At 36.8% G+C, this 17,806-nt stretch overlaps 1 protein-coding gene across 2 annotated transcripts; it reads right to left on the bottom strand.

Moving 5' to 3' along the window:
- Positions 1-684: 684 nt before the first annotated feature.
- On the bottom strand, positions 685-17,526 carry LOC123510749 (HMG box-containing protein 4-like). 2 transcript variants are annotated; one of them, XM_045266101.1, is made up of 3 exons: positions 17,367-17,526; positions 7,885-8,020; positions 685-2,841 (listed from the first exon to the last, which is right to left on the bottom strand). In XM_045266101.1, the coding sequence occupies exons 1-3, from the start codon at positions 17,387-17,389 to the stop codon at positions 2,668-2,670; spliced, it is 333 nt and encodes a 110-aa protein (XP_045122036.1). In that variant the 5' UTR covers positions 17,390-17,526; the 3' UTR covers positions 685-2,667. The 2 variants fall into 2 exon arrangements, with proteins under 2 accessions (XP_045122036.1, XP_045122035.1); XM_045266100.1 differs by lacking the exon at positions 17,367-17,526 and adding an exon at positions 16,979-17,288.
- Positions 17,527-17,806: the final 280 nt, after the last annotated feature.

Genomic DNA, 17,806 nt, shown 5'->3' with positions numbered 1-17,806 from the left:
TTTGGTAAAATTGTTACTTGTTGTTGGTGGTGGAGGTAGCTATAACTAGCACTAATAAGGGCAGCACGTATGTACGAGTATTTGAAGGTACGCTAGTAAACTTACAATAAAGCAGAAATATAAGATAAAAAATATGTTGTAGGGACTAATCTTGAAATCAGTTACGTATTGTTAAGTTTATAGCACTGGTATCAGAAATAGAATCCGCCCATGAAAGGATTTGATCACAAAGCAAAAATTTTCCTGATTTTCTATCCACTTTCTGCATTACCTTTTTTTTGCAACTGGTCTTTTTTCAGCAATGGAGAGTTCTGATGATAATGAAATACCTGGTCCTAGTGAAAAACAATACAGCTCGTCTAATCCAGCTGCAGTTAAATCTGCACCCGAACATGCTGGTGCTGTTGCAGGTGTGTACACAAATAAAGTTTTTTTTTTTTTTTTCATCACTGCTAAGGAGGTTATGCTTTCGTTTTTTTTTTTTTTTTTTTTTTTTTGTCTGCTTGTCTGTGAACAGGGTAATCCCACTCAACAGCTATGAAAGGATTTTACTGAAATTTTTAGGATGGTTGGAAACGAAGTTGGCGAGATTTTTTTCATTAGATTTCTACGACCTATCTTGAAAGATTTTTTCCCAACCGCTGGCAGCACTGTACATATAAGATGAAGGAATCTAAAACGCAATTTTTAATAGGTAGATTATGATTTATTTAATTGTACATGGTGAATAAGAGATAAAGAAGTCTTTCCTTGGCTTTAAGCCTCCATCTATTCTTAGAAAAATATTCATTCATTTTGTATTTACCATTTTCCCCAAATTTAACATGCTTCTTGCAGAACTGTCTAATGTAGAACTTTGCCACAATTGAGTTAACACTTGCAAGAGTTGTTTTAGTATGTATAGTTTTTGTGGCATTAGTATGTTTATTTTCTATGCAGTTAATTGTTTAGAATAAAAGCATTACAGAAATGTCTATGAAACTATATGGGCAGGAAATGCAAATGCATAAGAGCAAGTCCATAAGACGGTAATTCAGTTCCAAAGGAAGAAAGGGTGGAGCTACCAAAGAATATATAGGAAGGAAATACAAATGCATAAGAGCAAGTCCACAAGACAGTAATTCAGTTCCAAAGGAAGATGAGGTGGAGCTACCAATAGGGAGTGTATCATCTTTCCTCTCAGTGAAAATCATGGAATGAACTAAGATACTAACAAAGTGACCACCTGCTAACTAGCAGTAAATTGTCAAAGTAGTGGCTCATATCCAGTGTTGCTTGATGTTGATCTTTATGCTACAGGTGTGGCTCAGGATTACTCCTGAGCACAAGACTTTCAATTTGAGTTGGCTGCTCTACATTTTGCCTGATGCTTCTGAAATCCCTTAAAGGGAGGTCTATAATACCAAGATGTGTACTATACCTTAAAGAAATATTTTTTACTAAGCCATCTACATAGCACTAAAATACCACTTTTGGGTCTCTGAAATAGAGATGACAACCACTCAGTTTTCTTTTCATCTGTCCTGTATCCTATATTTGTTTTGCATTATTTTTGTGCTTGAGTAAAGTTGACTTTCTTGTCTAGAGATTTCTTTTCTTTTAAGTGACTGGCCTTGTAATTTCTTACTTGTTTTTGTGGCCAGAGAATTCATCATTGTTAGTGTTGATGTGTGTTCATTCAGCATCTCTTTTCAAGGTTGGTCTTATGACAAATTTGAAAAACTATTTAAGCTAAGATCTGAATCTTGTAATATTCTAGAACCAGTTTTGCATTTTCTCTCTGTCATGTGTTTGTAAGTTCTTTGCAGCTGTTAGGATTTAGGATAAGTTTAGAGTTTACATATTTCCTCTGCAGTCAAGGCTTTCACTGAAGGTGGCCTTGCAAGTAGCCTGGACTAGCACACTTTCTACCCAATAGTAAGTTGTAATGTGAAGCCTTAGGGAAGTTGACTGAAGTATAGAGAGAACTGTTTTCTGGCATCTAAAGGGACCCACAGAGAGGGACTGAGGTTGAAGTAAAGTTAGAATACAATCAGTGTATATGAACAGGAATGTGGTGTGGTTGTAGCATAACTGATAACCTTCTCTTCCATTGTTTGAGGCTGTAACTCTTCAAACTTCAATCCATTTCCTTATTTTTTTGTCACTTGTTACATAGATTATTTCTGCAAGGAGCACCTCAGTTGACCTCAAAGAAATTAAAATATGTTGACAATTCTTTACTTAAGGGAAAGGTTACACAATAGATTTTTGATAAAAGTTTTTGTAACAAATACACAAATTGGAACTTTGAGGAAAAGCTAGAATACCAAACGAAGAAAAGAAAAAAAAAGAAATATATATGCCAATATGCAATGCTCTACAAATAACATTTATAATGAAATTCTGATTGATAGTAAAAAAATAAAAAATTGAATTGGGCAATTTGAATTCAAAACACAATATGCTTGACAATGAAAAAAATAATGTTAGTTGGAAGAAACTTGTGAAGACTCAAGAAACCTCTGTTGCAATTCATAAAAGCTTTGAATATTAATTTTCAAGTTCTGTCATTATATTACAATAATTATTATCAGCATAGTAATACTACTGTTTATTATTTAACATTCCTTATTCAAAATATAATTGTCATTCTACCTGTGCCTGCATAGCTATGTCTGCTTTTTCTTACACAATTCCAGGCATAATGTATGCAATATTATCAAGTGTCTGGGTGAGTGTTGATTGGCTGACTGATCCTTTTAGATGAGCGACATGATCAGCCAGGCAGGTCAGTGGGCCCAAAACACACAGCATGGAGTCCAACAACACTGAGAGACTGCCAGACACTGCTATTTGGCCCTGGAATGATGAAATTTGATTACATAAAAAAAAGAAACCATCTCATATATCAAGTTGAACTTACTACAAAGTGGATGTATATCAAGGTACCACTGTAAAGGTACTCCCAGAGTTGGGCACAACTTTAATTCTTGCAAGTGTAACTTTGTTGCTGGATCTGATGCAACTGTGACTTTGCAACTCTATTTTTTTGGCACCACCAGTGCAACTTGTAACTTTGTGACTGCAGTTTTTTTTTACCTGGTGTGACTCCACTAAATTACAAAGTAAACTTTAGTGCGATAACAGAAACATAATACATTACACAGATTATATCAACTGTTAGTGGTAACAGGAGTGCAAAATGTCACAAAAATTCTTCAGGTAACTCAGATTTTCAGATAACTCAGATTGGCCTTCCCCTCAATTGATCTGACTCCTGTGGGGGTTAATATATCCAATCTGATTTATCTGAAGAATTTAAAAAACTGCAGTCACAAAGTTACAAGTTGCACTGGTGGTGCTAAAAAAATAGAGTTGCAAAGTCACAGTTGCATCAGATCCAGCAACAAAGTTACACTTGCAAGAATTAAAGTTGTGCCCAACTCTGGGAGTACCTTTACAGTGGTACCTTGATATACATCCACCTTGGAGTAAGTTCAACTTGGTGTATGACTTGTTTAGAAACACACAAAAAAAAAATTGCTTGGTATACTTTGGAATACTACTCATGTGCTAGAAATTTGTCAAAATTATTTGTGACACTCCATGCTACCTGGGTTTGTTTACCTCTCTCAAGACAAAGTTGAGCAGTGTTGCCATGTTTTTTCAATTAATTTTATCTAATTAATTTTGTATTTACCATATTTGATGGTATACAGTGTTCCCTCGTTTATTACGGGAGATGGGTTCTGTAACCACCGACGAAAGGTGATCCAATCCAAAGTAGTGACGCTACACAGTGGAGACTCAATACTCGAACTTAATTAGTTCCAAATTGGCTGTTCAAGTATTAAAAAGTTCGACTATTGATACCTATAAATTAGGTAATTTGTTCCAGCCATTGCCAAAGCCAAGTTTAGAAAAAATTTAGCGGGTTGATTTTGCAGTCGCCGCCAGCACTGACGCACAGAAGCACGGTTAGCCTGTCTTTCATGGGCTTATGTCCTGGCAAACACTTCTCTTTCTTTGTTATATAGGTCCTGTTTTTTTTTTTTTTTTTCTAACAGGACAGTTTCGTCACAAAGATCTGTTGTGGGTTTAAGCACTCCTTATCCACAAATTTCTTAAATTCAGGGAGAAATTTCTCAGTGGCAATGTTGTCAGCACTTGCGGCCTTGCCGCGCCTCACAACAGAATTAATTCCAGTTCTTTTCTTGAAATTCACAAATCACTCCTTACTTGCTTTAAAATCATCATTGGAGTCAGATGTAGTATCAGAAATAAGATCATCATGCAGCAGGCCTTCGCCCAAATTATGCCCTCTGACAAAGAATCACCAGTCATCTGCCTTTGGTTTATCCACTCAACAATTTTTTCATTTCTATCACTGTCGCAGGTCGCTTAAGTTGCCTTTTCACACCAATCGCCACATCACCTCTTTTAATGAGCTCTTTCTTCTTCAATATTGTGGCTGCTGTAGATTTAGCCATACAGTACTCAGCTGCAAGATCAGTTTCCTTTCTCGTATTTATCAATAATCTTTTTCCTTTCGATGGTTGTCACTACATTCTTTCTTGTAGGTTTATTCTCACCACTAACAAGTCTCTTTGGTGCCCTTGTAAGCTTCTAAATGCAAAAAAAAAAAAAAAAAAAAAAAAAAAAAAAAAAAAATGGAGAGAAAGCGCAGGACAATGTTATTCATACGACAGCGAAGGATCAACTGGCTGCTGTGGCCCGGTGGGGCACATGGGGCGGCAGGAAGGAAGAGACCCATTGTTTACAGCCACGTGGACGGACGTTCGACTAATAGGTATTTTTTCGAGTATTAAATCGAACTTTTGCGTTCAACTATTTAGACGTTCGAGTATTGAGTCTCCACTGTATATACTTCGCTATATAACTAAAATTTTAAACTCTTTTAAACCTCCCCACACTATTATCAACCCTTCCTGCCATTGTATAAACCTTCCCCACACTCTTATAAACATTTTTGTAGGCTAAACATATGCGTACGGTACTGTATATGTATATGAACAATACACGTGCAGTACTTTACGTACATAGTAACGTACATTATCGTCATTATTACACACCAATTTTCCGAAGTGACGTCACTGACCGTGTGATATTGCGAAAAATCGGCAGAACGTATCTACGAGTATGTATAAAATCTGCAAAAGTCGAACCACGAAATAGCAAGGGAACACTGTGTATGTATGTATATATATATATATATATATATATATATATATATATATATATATATATATATATATATATATATATATATATATATATATATATATATATATATATATATATATATATATATATATATATATATATATATATATATATATATATATATATATATATATATATATATATATATATATATATATATATATATATATATATATATATATATATATATATATATATATATATATATATATATATATATATATATCATAAGCATCTTTTTTCATAGCCTGTGTCTTATATAAGTGAATGTCACACAATTTTTAAATTTCCTTCACTTAATTAAACACCTACAGATTTATACCATCACATTATCAGCACTAATATGATGTATGCAAATGTTGAAAATTAAAACAGCCCTATTCAGAGATGCATCAAGTGTGTTGACATTTTGACAGTTCAGGCCCTATCACACTGGCCTATGATACGCGGAACCAGGAACATCCGCTCCAGATAACTGGAACTTGCCCGGAATTAGCATAATCAATTTGGGATGGCTTCATATCCATCCCGGTTCTCCGTATGCTATCCCAATGGAAAAGTAAACATAATATATGTAATAAAAACCTTTTATTTGAACTAAAAAGAACGTGACTAAATTTTTCATATTGGAATATTAAATAATATTTCATCAATTTAGAAAGGTAAAATATATATATGTCATGTCGATAGTTTGGGCTTCATGGCAACCACCTCTGACTCTAAAGTTGCCGTTGTGCACGTCTCAGCTTTTCTCTAGTTGCTTTTACTTACTTTTCTTCAACAATAGGAAGTGCAAATGCAGTTCCAAGACAAAGCACAGGCTGAGGTATAAGCAGCATAGTTTTGTTCTGGTTTATTTGGATTAGGCTTTGTCTTGGTTGGTGGGCCGTTTGCCTAGCATAGCAAGAACGCGGGCAGCTTGTGTGTGATAGGGTTCCTGGTTTCGTACCAAGAACTGCGGCCCGCGTTCCGCGTATCATAGGCCAGTGTGATAGCCCCTTTACAGGCAGCATTCTTTGCTTCACTTCCTTAACAAGACCACTAACTCTGTTTTATTACTGCAATCATGTAGGATATTTTTACTACTGTGATTCCTTGCTTTTTTTCAGCTTTAAACATTACATGCTTAAATACATATAAAAAAAAAAAATATGAATATATCCTGTTGAAACACTGATTTGCCTGTGCAACTTTTATGCAATTAAATATGATACATATTTCAGTTTTAAACAGTATTTACCTACATTATTTTGTACTAACCAATTAATGTACTATATAATATACAAATAACAATTAGATTTCTTATCATGGGAACAGATTAATAATTTTCCCTTTACTTCTTGTGGGAAAATTTTGTGTGACATGGAATAGATTAACACGTTCTGTTTGTCTGGTAGTGCGGCAGACTCTCCCTCGCTGCAATACTAATAAATTGTTGTCACATCAGTGTTGCTCAAGCCAGTGAAGCGAGAAGAGCAGAGCTGCATTGCATACCATGAAAAATCTGACTTTTCTGCGATATGACCCACTGGTGGACATCCTTTATTTGTCAATGTTTAGTGCATCTATACTGTACTATATTTTTTCATTCCTAAGTTTGTTCACACATTTTTGTCTCTTTCTTTTCCTTATTCAGAAAATGAATGCTACATAGTTTTATGGTCAACTTAGTTCAACAGAAAAGAGGGAAGATAGGATAATAAGGATATCAAGAAAATTATGAAAAGACCAATAAAAAAAATTATTGAAGCTTATCAAGGAGACTCCAATTGTGATATCTCAGTTTGAATCATTTGTTATAAAAAGTTTTATGTTCTTCTGAAGGAAAAATACAAGATAATATAGTTTTTATAACACTAAAAATAAAATGTGCTTCATATTATTTATCAATCAGTGCTTATTATGCCCTCCTACACATGCTGTTTATTGCAGATTTACTAAACAATCCAATTCCTATTAATAACAAGATTAAAATGTGATATATATGAAAACTGTTGTGTGACCCATTGATGGGTTGCATTGCAACAATGAATAGAAACTGATGACCCACCTGTGGGTTACATTGCATGTAACATATTAAGGACTTACTATACTGAGATACCACAATATATAAAATTCCTTACCCAAGGAACAACATTATGAAATTCCTTGCATGTTGAACTGTGCCAATTCTTAGCTATCACTGGATAGATCCTTTCATTTGACCAATTCCAAGAGGCAAATACATGAGCATTAGGGGGATGAAGTTCCAGAGACTAAATAATGGTTTTGTACATGAATATAGGAGCAAGAGTTGAAAAGAGGGGATTTATCATTGGTCTACCTGAATCTTGTTGTTTGTGGTAGAAATGGAAGAGGCAATGAATGAGGAATGAAGAGAACTGTGGTGTTTAATGAACAAGAATTATGACAGCTGAGGACAAAGACAAAGCAACTGACAGGTTTACCAGATGAAAGACTAGAATAAAGAAAAGCCTAAGATTAGACTGGAGAAGATGAAAGACTAAGGTTAGAAACAAACCTCATGTAATTGCTTTGAAAGAATTGTACAGTAGGTGTTAACCTGTGCAGGATATATGTATAAACAAACAATAATAGTGGCTGTCAGCATAAAAAATAAAAAAAATAATAACAAATAAAACAATGGAGTTGTCTTACTTCATGCTCCTTCAGCTTCTGTCCAATGTTGTTGAGGGATTCTCCAAGTAGCTTGATATGTGCAGCTACATCTATGGGATGAGTACCTGTAACACGGTAGGGTGTAGGCGAAGGAAGATCTGCCAGCCGCTGGTTCCTAGTGATGGAATGAGAAAATTAATTATAAGCTTTGTAACAAGTGAATGATTTTGAAGTAGAAGGATGTGAAGGAATTTATAGTCTTAAAAAAAAAAAAAAAAAAAGAAGAATTAGAGGTGAAAGATAATTTGCATATCACACATTTTAAAATAACATTTATGAATAAATAACATGCAAATAATGATAAAATGCAGAACATAAGTTTTTCCAATTAGCACATTTTCAATTCCTTTGAGAAAAATTTTAAACTTTTTACTAAAAATGAGAACATGAATATAAAAAATTGAGTAACAATAATAATCATGTGCCAGATTAGATCTACATTGCTGGATGTTTCTGAAAAAATACCTGAGAAATTTAGGTTACTCAAAGACCAGACAAGTGTCAGTCTAACACAGATTCTTAAGATTGTAATATCACATTATAGACCTGTTCTAATTATTAAGTTTATGAGAGCAGTTACAAAAGGACATCACATAGTCTGTGAAGTCAAATGTAATATAGATATAAACCCATTTCAGAGACCAAGAAAACGGGACTGACTTCATGCATAGCATCACAAGCTCCTTTAGGCTTTATACATACTGTATATTCTATATAAATTTACAGTGGAGACTCAATACTCAAACTTTTCAATACTCGAACCCAAAAGTTCAATTTCATACTCGAAAAAATATCTGATAGTCAAATGTCAACACACATGGTTGTAAACAAAGGCCCCCTGGCGTCCCCTTCTCCCTCCACTAGTTGTGACTTGTATTGCCATGGTCATCAGAATAACATTCTCCTGCATTCTGTCTGTAGTCTTGCATTTATAAACTTGTATTAACATCAAAGGCTTATTAGTGGTGGGAATAACTGGTAATCAAACGGTCACACATTTGGTCATATACAAAGCTTTGTCATCTCCCTCTTCCCAGCCACTACTGTACCTTTCTGATACCGTATTACTGGTAATACTGATATACCGGATGCTGGTGCGCATCCCTAGTGCTGTTGTGTCTTGGGAAAAACAACAATCTTCTGCGTTCTGTTGGTAATTTTTCATTTATAAACTTACGATGGCACCAAAGAGGTTTATTAGTGATTAAAATAAGGAATTTAGTGAGAGTGCAAGTGTTAGTGAGCCACAGCCCTGTGTGTGATTCCTGTGGAACTAGTGGTTTCACAGGAATCACACCAGGAGAAAAGTTACAACATTTTCGTGGATGGTGACTCATCCTCCAGCTGCCTCCCTTCTTCTCCCCACCCTTCTCCCCTCTTCTTCTTCACTTATACTTACTTACTTGTTACTTAGGGTGTTTGTTCAAGGCTTCACTCCACTGCGAGGCAGCGCTCAGCAGAGCCTCCCTCAAAAGCAACTAGCATCTATAATTGTCTTTGATTTCCATGCCGTTAAAATCATAAACTTCCTTGAACAAATATGTCTTCAATTTCTTTTTGAAGATATCGATCCTGGCACAACCTTTGGCAGTTTATTGTAAATCCTTGGTGCGCATCTTGCAAATACTCGACATCCCATATCAAGATTATTTCTTGGCTCATGTAGTCTGTATGAGTCTGCATCGTGTTCCTTGGTATGTGCATAAATGTATGAGTGTCAGGGGTTAATTTTTGCAGTATCATATTCACTCAGCCATGTTTCGGTCAAAGCAAGAATATCCAGATTCTCATCATTAATTAAAGTCCTTATGGCTGGATGTTAGAGTAAACAAAAGTAAGGTTATTAGAGTAGGAGCTTTTTATAGACCACCTAACCAGTCAGCAGATGTAGACAACCTTATGGTAGATGAGATAAATAGGGGGTGTACTAGTCAGACAATTATCTTAGGGGATTTTAATCTTAAGTCAGTAAACTGGGAGAGGATGGTAGGAGATACTAGTGAAAATAAGTTTATGGGAAGTTTTCAGGACAACTATTTAGTGCAGATGGTAGATAAACCTACTAGGGGGAGGAAGGTTTTAGACATAGTACTAACAAATATTGAGCATTGTTTAAAGGAAGTTGAGGTAGGAGAGACTTTAGCAAACAGTGACCATCATATAATTAGATTTATCATTAATTCCAGTAGGGATAATATAGTGAATAAGACTAGAGTCCCAAACTATCAGAAAGGCAATTATGGTAGGTTACGTCAGTTATTAGGAGAGGCAAACTGGGAAGATAGTTTTGGAAATAAAACTGCACAGGAGATGTGGGATATTTTTAAGGTTGTAGTAAAGGGTATAGTGATGCAGTGTATCCCTTACAAAGATATAAGGCAGAGAAACAGGAAGCCATTATGGTGGACTCATGAGATAGGTAGTCAGATCAGAGAGAAGAAGAGGGCATATAGAGTTGCAGAAAAGTGGGGAAGATGTAGATTTGATTAGGTACAGACAGGTCAGAGATGATTTGAGTAAGGTTATAAAAAAAAGTAAAAGGCAGGCAGAGATAAAACTAGCTAGAACTGGGAGTAAAGATCCCCAAAAAATATATAGTTATTACAAGGTCAGTGATAAAAGAAATGAGGATAGGATTGGACCACTCAGAAAAGTAGTGGATCAAAATGAAGACATAGTAGAATTATTGAATGAACAATTTTCTTCAGTATTAACTAGGGGAAAGAATAGGAAATCCTGTTACAAACAGTGCGACGAGTAGTTTAAGAGCTTTAGAAAATATTGATATAAAACCGGGAATTATTAGGAAATTTATTCTTGAACTAGACGATAGGAAAGCTAGTGGTCCTGATGAGCTACATGCTAGAGTACTTAGGGAGGGTGTAGACAGTATTTCTGAAGCACTTAAGTTAATCTTTGAAAGATCACTTAGGTTTGCTGAGATACCTCAGGACTGGAAGTTAGCTAATGTTACTCCAATATTTAAAAAGGTAGGAAGGATGATGCGAATAATTATAGACCGATCAGTTTAACTAGTATAGTATGTAAGATACTAGAGAAAATCATTAAGGGTAGTATTTGGGAGCATTTAAATGAGAATAGATTAATTAGAGATACCCAACATGGCTTTAGATCAGGGAGGTCCTGTCTTACAAATTTGCTCGATATCTTAGAATATATTACCAAGGAGTTAGATGATGGAAATAGCATAGATGTTATATATCTAGATTTTAGCAAGGCGTTTGATAAGGTACTGCATAGGAGGCTAGTGTACAAATTGAGACTACATGGGATAGGGGTAGGTTAGTTGATTGGATTAGTGAATGGCTTTCTGATAGGAAACAGAGAGTAGTATTAAATGGGGCAATGTCTGAGTGGAAGGAAGTGGTTAGTGGGGTACCCCAAGGATCAGTGCTAGGACCTCTTCTTTTCTTGGTGTACATTAACGATTTAGATATAGGAATTAGTAGCAAAGTATCAAAGTTTGCAGATGATACTAAGATAGCATGTGCAGTACAGGGTGAAAAGGACAATTACAGAATACAACGAGACCTGGACAGGCTGATAGCATGGGCAGACAGGTGGCAGATGGAGTTTAATTCTAAAAATGTCAGGTTATGCATTTAGGTAAAGACAACACAAACTTTAACTATGAGATGGAGGGATGTTGGCTAGAGGCAGTAGAGGAAGGAAAGGATTTAGGAGTAGTGATAGACAGGACTATGAAATTTTCAAAGCAATGTTTAGAAGCAAGAAATAGGGCAAATAGGATCCTGGGTTTTATAAATAGAAATGTTAGTTATAAAAGTAAGGAAGTGGTGCGTAGCTTATATAATTCCTATGTTAGGCCCCATTTAGAGTATTGCATACAGGCCTGGTCACCCCACTATAGGCAGGATATCAACATGTTAGAAGCAGTTCAGAGAAGAGCAACTAGGATGATACCAGCATTAAAGTGCCTGGAGTATAGAGATAGATTAAAGGAATTAAACATGTTTTCATTTGAGAGGAGATGTATAAGAGGGATATGATAGAGTTATTTAAAATGTTCTCAGATACAAACTACATAGATGTGAGATCTTTCTTTACCTTAGAGGAGGAAATAGGACTAGAAATCATGGCAGGAAGATTAGAAAGCAAGGCTGCAGGTTAGATATAAGAAAATATTTCTTTAGTCATAGGGTGGTAGACTTCTGGAATGCATTGCCAGAGACGGTTGTAAATAGCACTAGTTTGACAATGTTTAAAAACAGATTAGTTCTGATTCCTACTGTCTTGTTTCCAACTGACTGGACAACCGACATTTAATAAACCACATTTCAACAGAGCTCACAGCATTAGTAGCCATGATCTGTAATATTTCTGATCTAACAATCTCACTTTCCAACACAACACAACAACTATTATTCGCAGAGTGGTCAGTATTCTGTTTCTTAAACCTCACACAGTTTATGCATTTCTTCTCTGTAGATGTGCAATCCTTGGACTTGTGGTTGCCTGCACATTTAAAGCAAACGGGATGCTCACCATTTTTCTTGGCATTGCAGTTTGCCTCAGTATGACCATACCTTTGACAATGGTAACAGATAAGTGCATGATACCTGTCGCGAACCTGGTAAACTCCCCACTCAAGCTTAATTCTGTCCTGATGCTGATGCAACAACTGTCTTATCATTGGATCACATTTCATGATGTAATGAACTGTGGCCCCTGCTGCTGGTTTGCAAAAAATATTCTCAATCTTTGACTTGATATCAGGAACTGCTTGAAGGTAGTCATTTCTTGCAATAATTGTATCAATGATACCCTCCTTAGTCTCTTCCTTATGGACATTACACAGCATTGTCTTGGGTTTAATTTTCTGAACAGATTTAGTTGTCAACTTTTCAACATTCTCCAGTTTCTGGGCTGCCTCATTTCTCAGACTCTCATCGGCAAAATTCATCACTATTTTTTTGCCATCATTAGCAAACTTTGTACCATTAATTTGCATTCCATCCAAAGCATGAGAAACTTCATTCTTTAGATTTGCTTCAGAATCCTGAGTTACCCCTACAACAAGCAGGTTCTTTTTCATCCTCCTCTTCCTCTTCACATCCTGCCAAGGTGTGGAATGTTCCGAGTCAGCAAAATTCAGCGACTCAGCAACTTCCGCCAAGCCTTCTGTTGCCTCATCGACCTTGATACTTATCTCCTCCATTCTTGTCATCTTATTATCAACTATTGCCATCATCTTGTCAGCTTTAGCAGTAATGCTCTTCAAATCAGACTTAAATTCCTCAAAATCATTGATGAATTTCTTCAGAGCTGACACCTCAATGAAGCAAACATCGCACAGATACCTCACGTTGCAGATATTTTCAGATTTAATCCCTGCCAGATTCACACATTTCGTATGAGCCCACCGGCTACACAGACAACATTTAATGAATTTTGCTGGGTCTCCGGAATCAGAGCTACACTTATAACAGGACGAAGGTAATAATGCTGAAATGGCATATTTCTCCGCCATCTTGGAGTCTTCCACTCCTTTTCACTTATTTTCTATCTAGCGGCAACACTTTCCATAAATGTTCCTGTTTTTTTTTTTTATCACAGGACATTCATATACCACTGTGCTCACTGAGAAGTCAGTGAGAGCCTTTTTTCATGCAATAATATGCGTGAAAAGCGGAGCACCACTACAGAACTAACAAGTATATGCGCAGGCACCTGGGTGTGTTCACATGGTTGAACAGTGTCTGTCAGAAATAAAATGCTACCAGTTAAGAATGGAAATTGGAAAGGCTTGCTATTGATATCAGAAGCAAGTATCTGGATGAGTAATGGACTCTGTCCATGTTTCTAGTACTTTGGACACTGTCTGGTGAGATAAAGACTTAGAAGTATATGATGCTGCCAGGCACAGGATGAACAGAGTTACTTGGTAACCATATTTTTAGTCTGTTAATTGGGAGGAGTTTCCTAGAGTCAGATTCCCCTGCCAAACCACTCTAGGCAGAACTGACAGTGTCGATTCACCCCAAAAGCACACTAACTGAGGCGGATCCTCCATAGGTGAGAGAGGAAAGACAATTTAACAACCTGGCAATATACCGTTTTTTTTGCCACCAGGGAGAAGACAGTGAAAAGCAAAGCTCAGAACACAGGGCAGAAAATCCACATGGAGGTGAATGGAGAATGTATGTGACAGAGCATGTGGGATTAGCATGATGTCTGGACTCAGTCTGAAACCCCAAGTCCATACTAACACTGGCTTAATAACTGTGTGCTGCCAGTGGTCATTAGCTTTGATTATTACCAGTCTTTGCCTGGAGAATAGAGCAGAAAATGTGATGTACAACTTTGTCTGATACAACTGTTTGTTGCCATATCATCTTCCCTGATTTTAACACTTATGACATCATCCTGCTTTGCCTTATGATATGTAACTGTGTTTGTCTGACATACACTACCATGTGGATGGATCCTTAAATACATGTGGACGTCAGCTTCAAACATTGTCTGCTGGTCTTTTCCTGGTGAACAGAATAGAAATTGTGATATACAACTTCACTGGTACCAGTGTTTGTTGCCACATTAACTTTCCTTGTTTCAATGCTAATGACGTTGTACCAATAATCAACATCTGGCAACTGTACTCTTATGTTCTGTTCCTTCCCCAGCAATGTCATTGTACACCATGCTTTTTGTATAATGAACACACTTTTTATTGCTTTCTTTTATGGTTAGATCTACTTGTCATTGTTTATTTTTCATGTATTTCAATTAACAGTGCCACTGAACAGTTGGAGTCTACATTGCTCATGAACAGTGTGCATCTAATAGAAAAGGTAACATGACAAAATAGAATTCTTTTTGTAATTTTGATATTAGGAAGCTTTATAAACTTAATGGTGGAATATTGATACTTTGTCAAGCATAGGTGGAAGATTTTGCTGAGTCAAAGAAAAGACAAGTGGTAGTGAGCTCAATGTAACATATGAGAGACATAGGACTCACTGCTGTGGATGGCCAAAACGTTACCCAATAATAGGTATGAATGACATTGTCAGTGGTAAAGATATAGATCTTATTGGAGTCTTGAGGCAACACAAGTGACACAGATAGTACATAAACACGGCTGATACCTGTCAAAACCGCGAAACTCAGGACAATAATACATAAAATTTGGAATGGTAAGAATTTAAACCCCCAAATGCCAAACTCAAGGATTGCAAAACTTGGATACCCCAAAACTCATAATTGTTACACACAGATGTCATTGGAACTTAATCAAGTTTAAAGTGGGAAATCCTTTTTTTATTAGATGTTAACTACCTGGCCAGTATGTATTTTATCAATGAAATATTTATGCAGCTAATCATTAGTTACCTGCCCTAATCACCTCGCTTCAGCCTCCTCATTCTCCCCCGACCTCACCTTGTCCATCTCACCATGACGTAACTCAGACTGCAACCCTCTCTCATCCCTGAGTCCATCACTTCCCATGATGGACAAAGGAAGGAGAGAGAGAGTACTAAGTGATGTGCAGTCTTAAGTCAGATTATTCTGAAATATGCAAGATGAGGTCATGGGAAACTAGAGGAATCGGGAGATGTAAATGTTGATGAGCTGTATACACATTTCATTGACAGATTACATACTGGCTAAATAACTAACATCCAATAAAGTGAGATTTCCTAGATTGTAAAAGTAGTTAGGTTCCAATGTTCATCATGTTCATAAACATGATGTAAAAAAAACTACTTTTGGCATTTCAGCCATGTGGCATCACACCACCACCAGCCTTGCCTCTTAGTAGGATTACTATGTTTTTCAGCATGTCACAGGATAATACCACACATTATTTTTCAGCTGATGACACCTTTGCTTTTGTTCAAAGGCAGACTACACTTTTGATAGTATATCAAGATAAAGAGGAAGCAGTCTAGATTGAAATGATATGGTTTGTGTCCATGCATGTCCACAAAAAGCAAGAGGCTACATAGAACTATTGCTTCTACAAACCTCAACTTTACAACATAATGCTTAAGAACCCTGAGTTGCTGGTGTTTTTTTGTCTAAATCTGTACCTCTTCCTGTCTTCTCCATGTTAGACCTACTGCATTAGAGGAGGCATGTAATCCCTCTGACATTTACATGTATGTACAATGAGCACTCAGTGAACCAATCCTAATGAATACAAAAATGCCTTCTAAAGTGATCTTATTTCAATATAATCTCGCCATACAGCCAATATACATTTAGAAGAACAGATAACTTCATATATACTGAAAAGTAACCATGAAATCCTTAATGAAAAACATCCCTATTTTCAAGTTGCGTAGATAGAAAAATCCAGTTTGGCAGGTGGAAATTAGTGCAGCAGTGCGGGATGAGTCGCATTAATTAAAGGATTAAGGATGAAATTCGGTTCCTGTGATGCGGTATCTGTTTTTTGCCTCTCCTATCCTTATTTTTTCACCTAAATGAATAATATTTATACAAAATGTGTATTAATATGTATTGCTTTTATACCGTAAATATGATGTAGATATCTCGGGTAGTTTTTGTGCAAAAATTATTTTTTGGCAATGAAAAAAAGATTTTCAGAATCATGCTATAAAATCATAACTCTTGACCAGAGGTAATATACATAACAACCAATAAATTTAACTATCTCCGCACATGTAAACTAAGTTATAACAGTTTCAGCACACTACGAAATATTGATTTTTTTTATATTTGATATTTTGAGTTTAAAAACCTGCCTTGAATTTGATTGAAGGAATTTGATCATGGTCATGGTCATGTTTGTAAAGATGAGGTTGATGATCATTTTGCTGCAAGAATTTAAAAAATCGGTCAACTACTGAAAAAATTATTCAACAATATATGCACAAAAAGAGAAAGTTGGGAAAAACATATTTTTCTGTGAACATCCTCAATACACCCATATAACTCACTCCAACACGCACCAAATACAAATATTTACTCACATACTCACACTCACACTCCTTTGATATCTTGGAGGTTGGCAGTTGTTGTTTTGATAGTGTGAGGCCATGGATAGCATATAAGAAGTACCTACCTACACAACGTGAGTTCTCCCTTGTCTGGTAGGCTTCTAGCTCCTGGTCCCATTTTTATCATATTAATATGACTTTATAACATATAATGGATATATCTAGTATATCCATTATATGTTACTGGAGCCAGCCCATTTCATTGTTGTAGGATAGTATTTTATGTGTTCCTTGTAAGAGGTAGCGATGCGAATTCAGTTATTCAATAAAGCCGAGTTGGCACCTCAGTTCCTGCGCATCGCTCTCAGTGTGTTGTCACGGCTTGCCCCAGGAACGTCTTGTCCCTTCGCAAGCCGCCCTGTACTTCTCTTCCTACTGCAGCAATACAGGACCTACTTTACTTCAGTGTGTCCATGGCCTTTCCCACCACGTAGAGGACATATGGACACCTACACAATAAGCAAGTTGTTCCACATGGCACAGTGAGAGTAGCTGCATGGAAGAAATTCGCCGGCAGACAGCCTACGCGTCCCCCGCCACCCTTCAGCCTTCGAATGTCAGTGCAGTGTTTCGACAGTGTTGTGCGGTGCTAGTGGCAATGCAGTGTTCCCCGGTGTTTTGCGTGTGCTTGCAGAGAGACAGCAAGGCAGACGGCAAACATCGTCCAGCGAAATAGGAGTGCATGTGTCATACCCCACTCTGTGCGGCATCTGGTTAGACACTGCCCGGCAGCCCAGTGAGCCCACTCCATGGGCCGCCGCCGCCACTTCATCGGTGTTGCCATACACAGAGCACCCAGCACTGCCACACGTACACCACCGACACGCACAGATACACGCACGTACGCACACCACGCACTGCATTCAGCTTCAGGGTAGTCTGTACAGTCTTGT

This window comes from Portunus trituberculatus, chromosome 30 (genome assembly GCF_017591435.1).
Source record: "Portunus trituberculatus isolate SZX2019 chromosome 30, ASM1759143v1, whole genome shotgun sequence".
Lineage (NCBI taxonomy): Eukaryota > Metazoa > Arthropoda > Malacostraca > Decapoda > Portunidae > Portunus > Portunus trituberculatus.
This window is presented reverse-complemented; position numbering and strand designations above follow the sequence as displayed.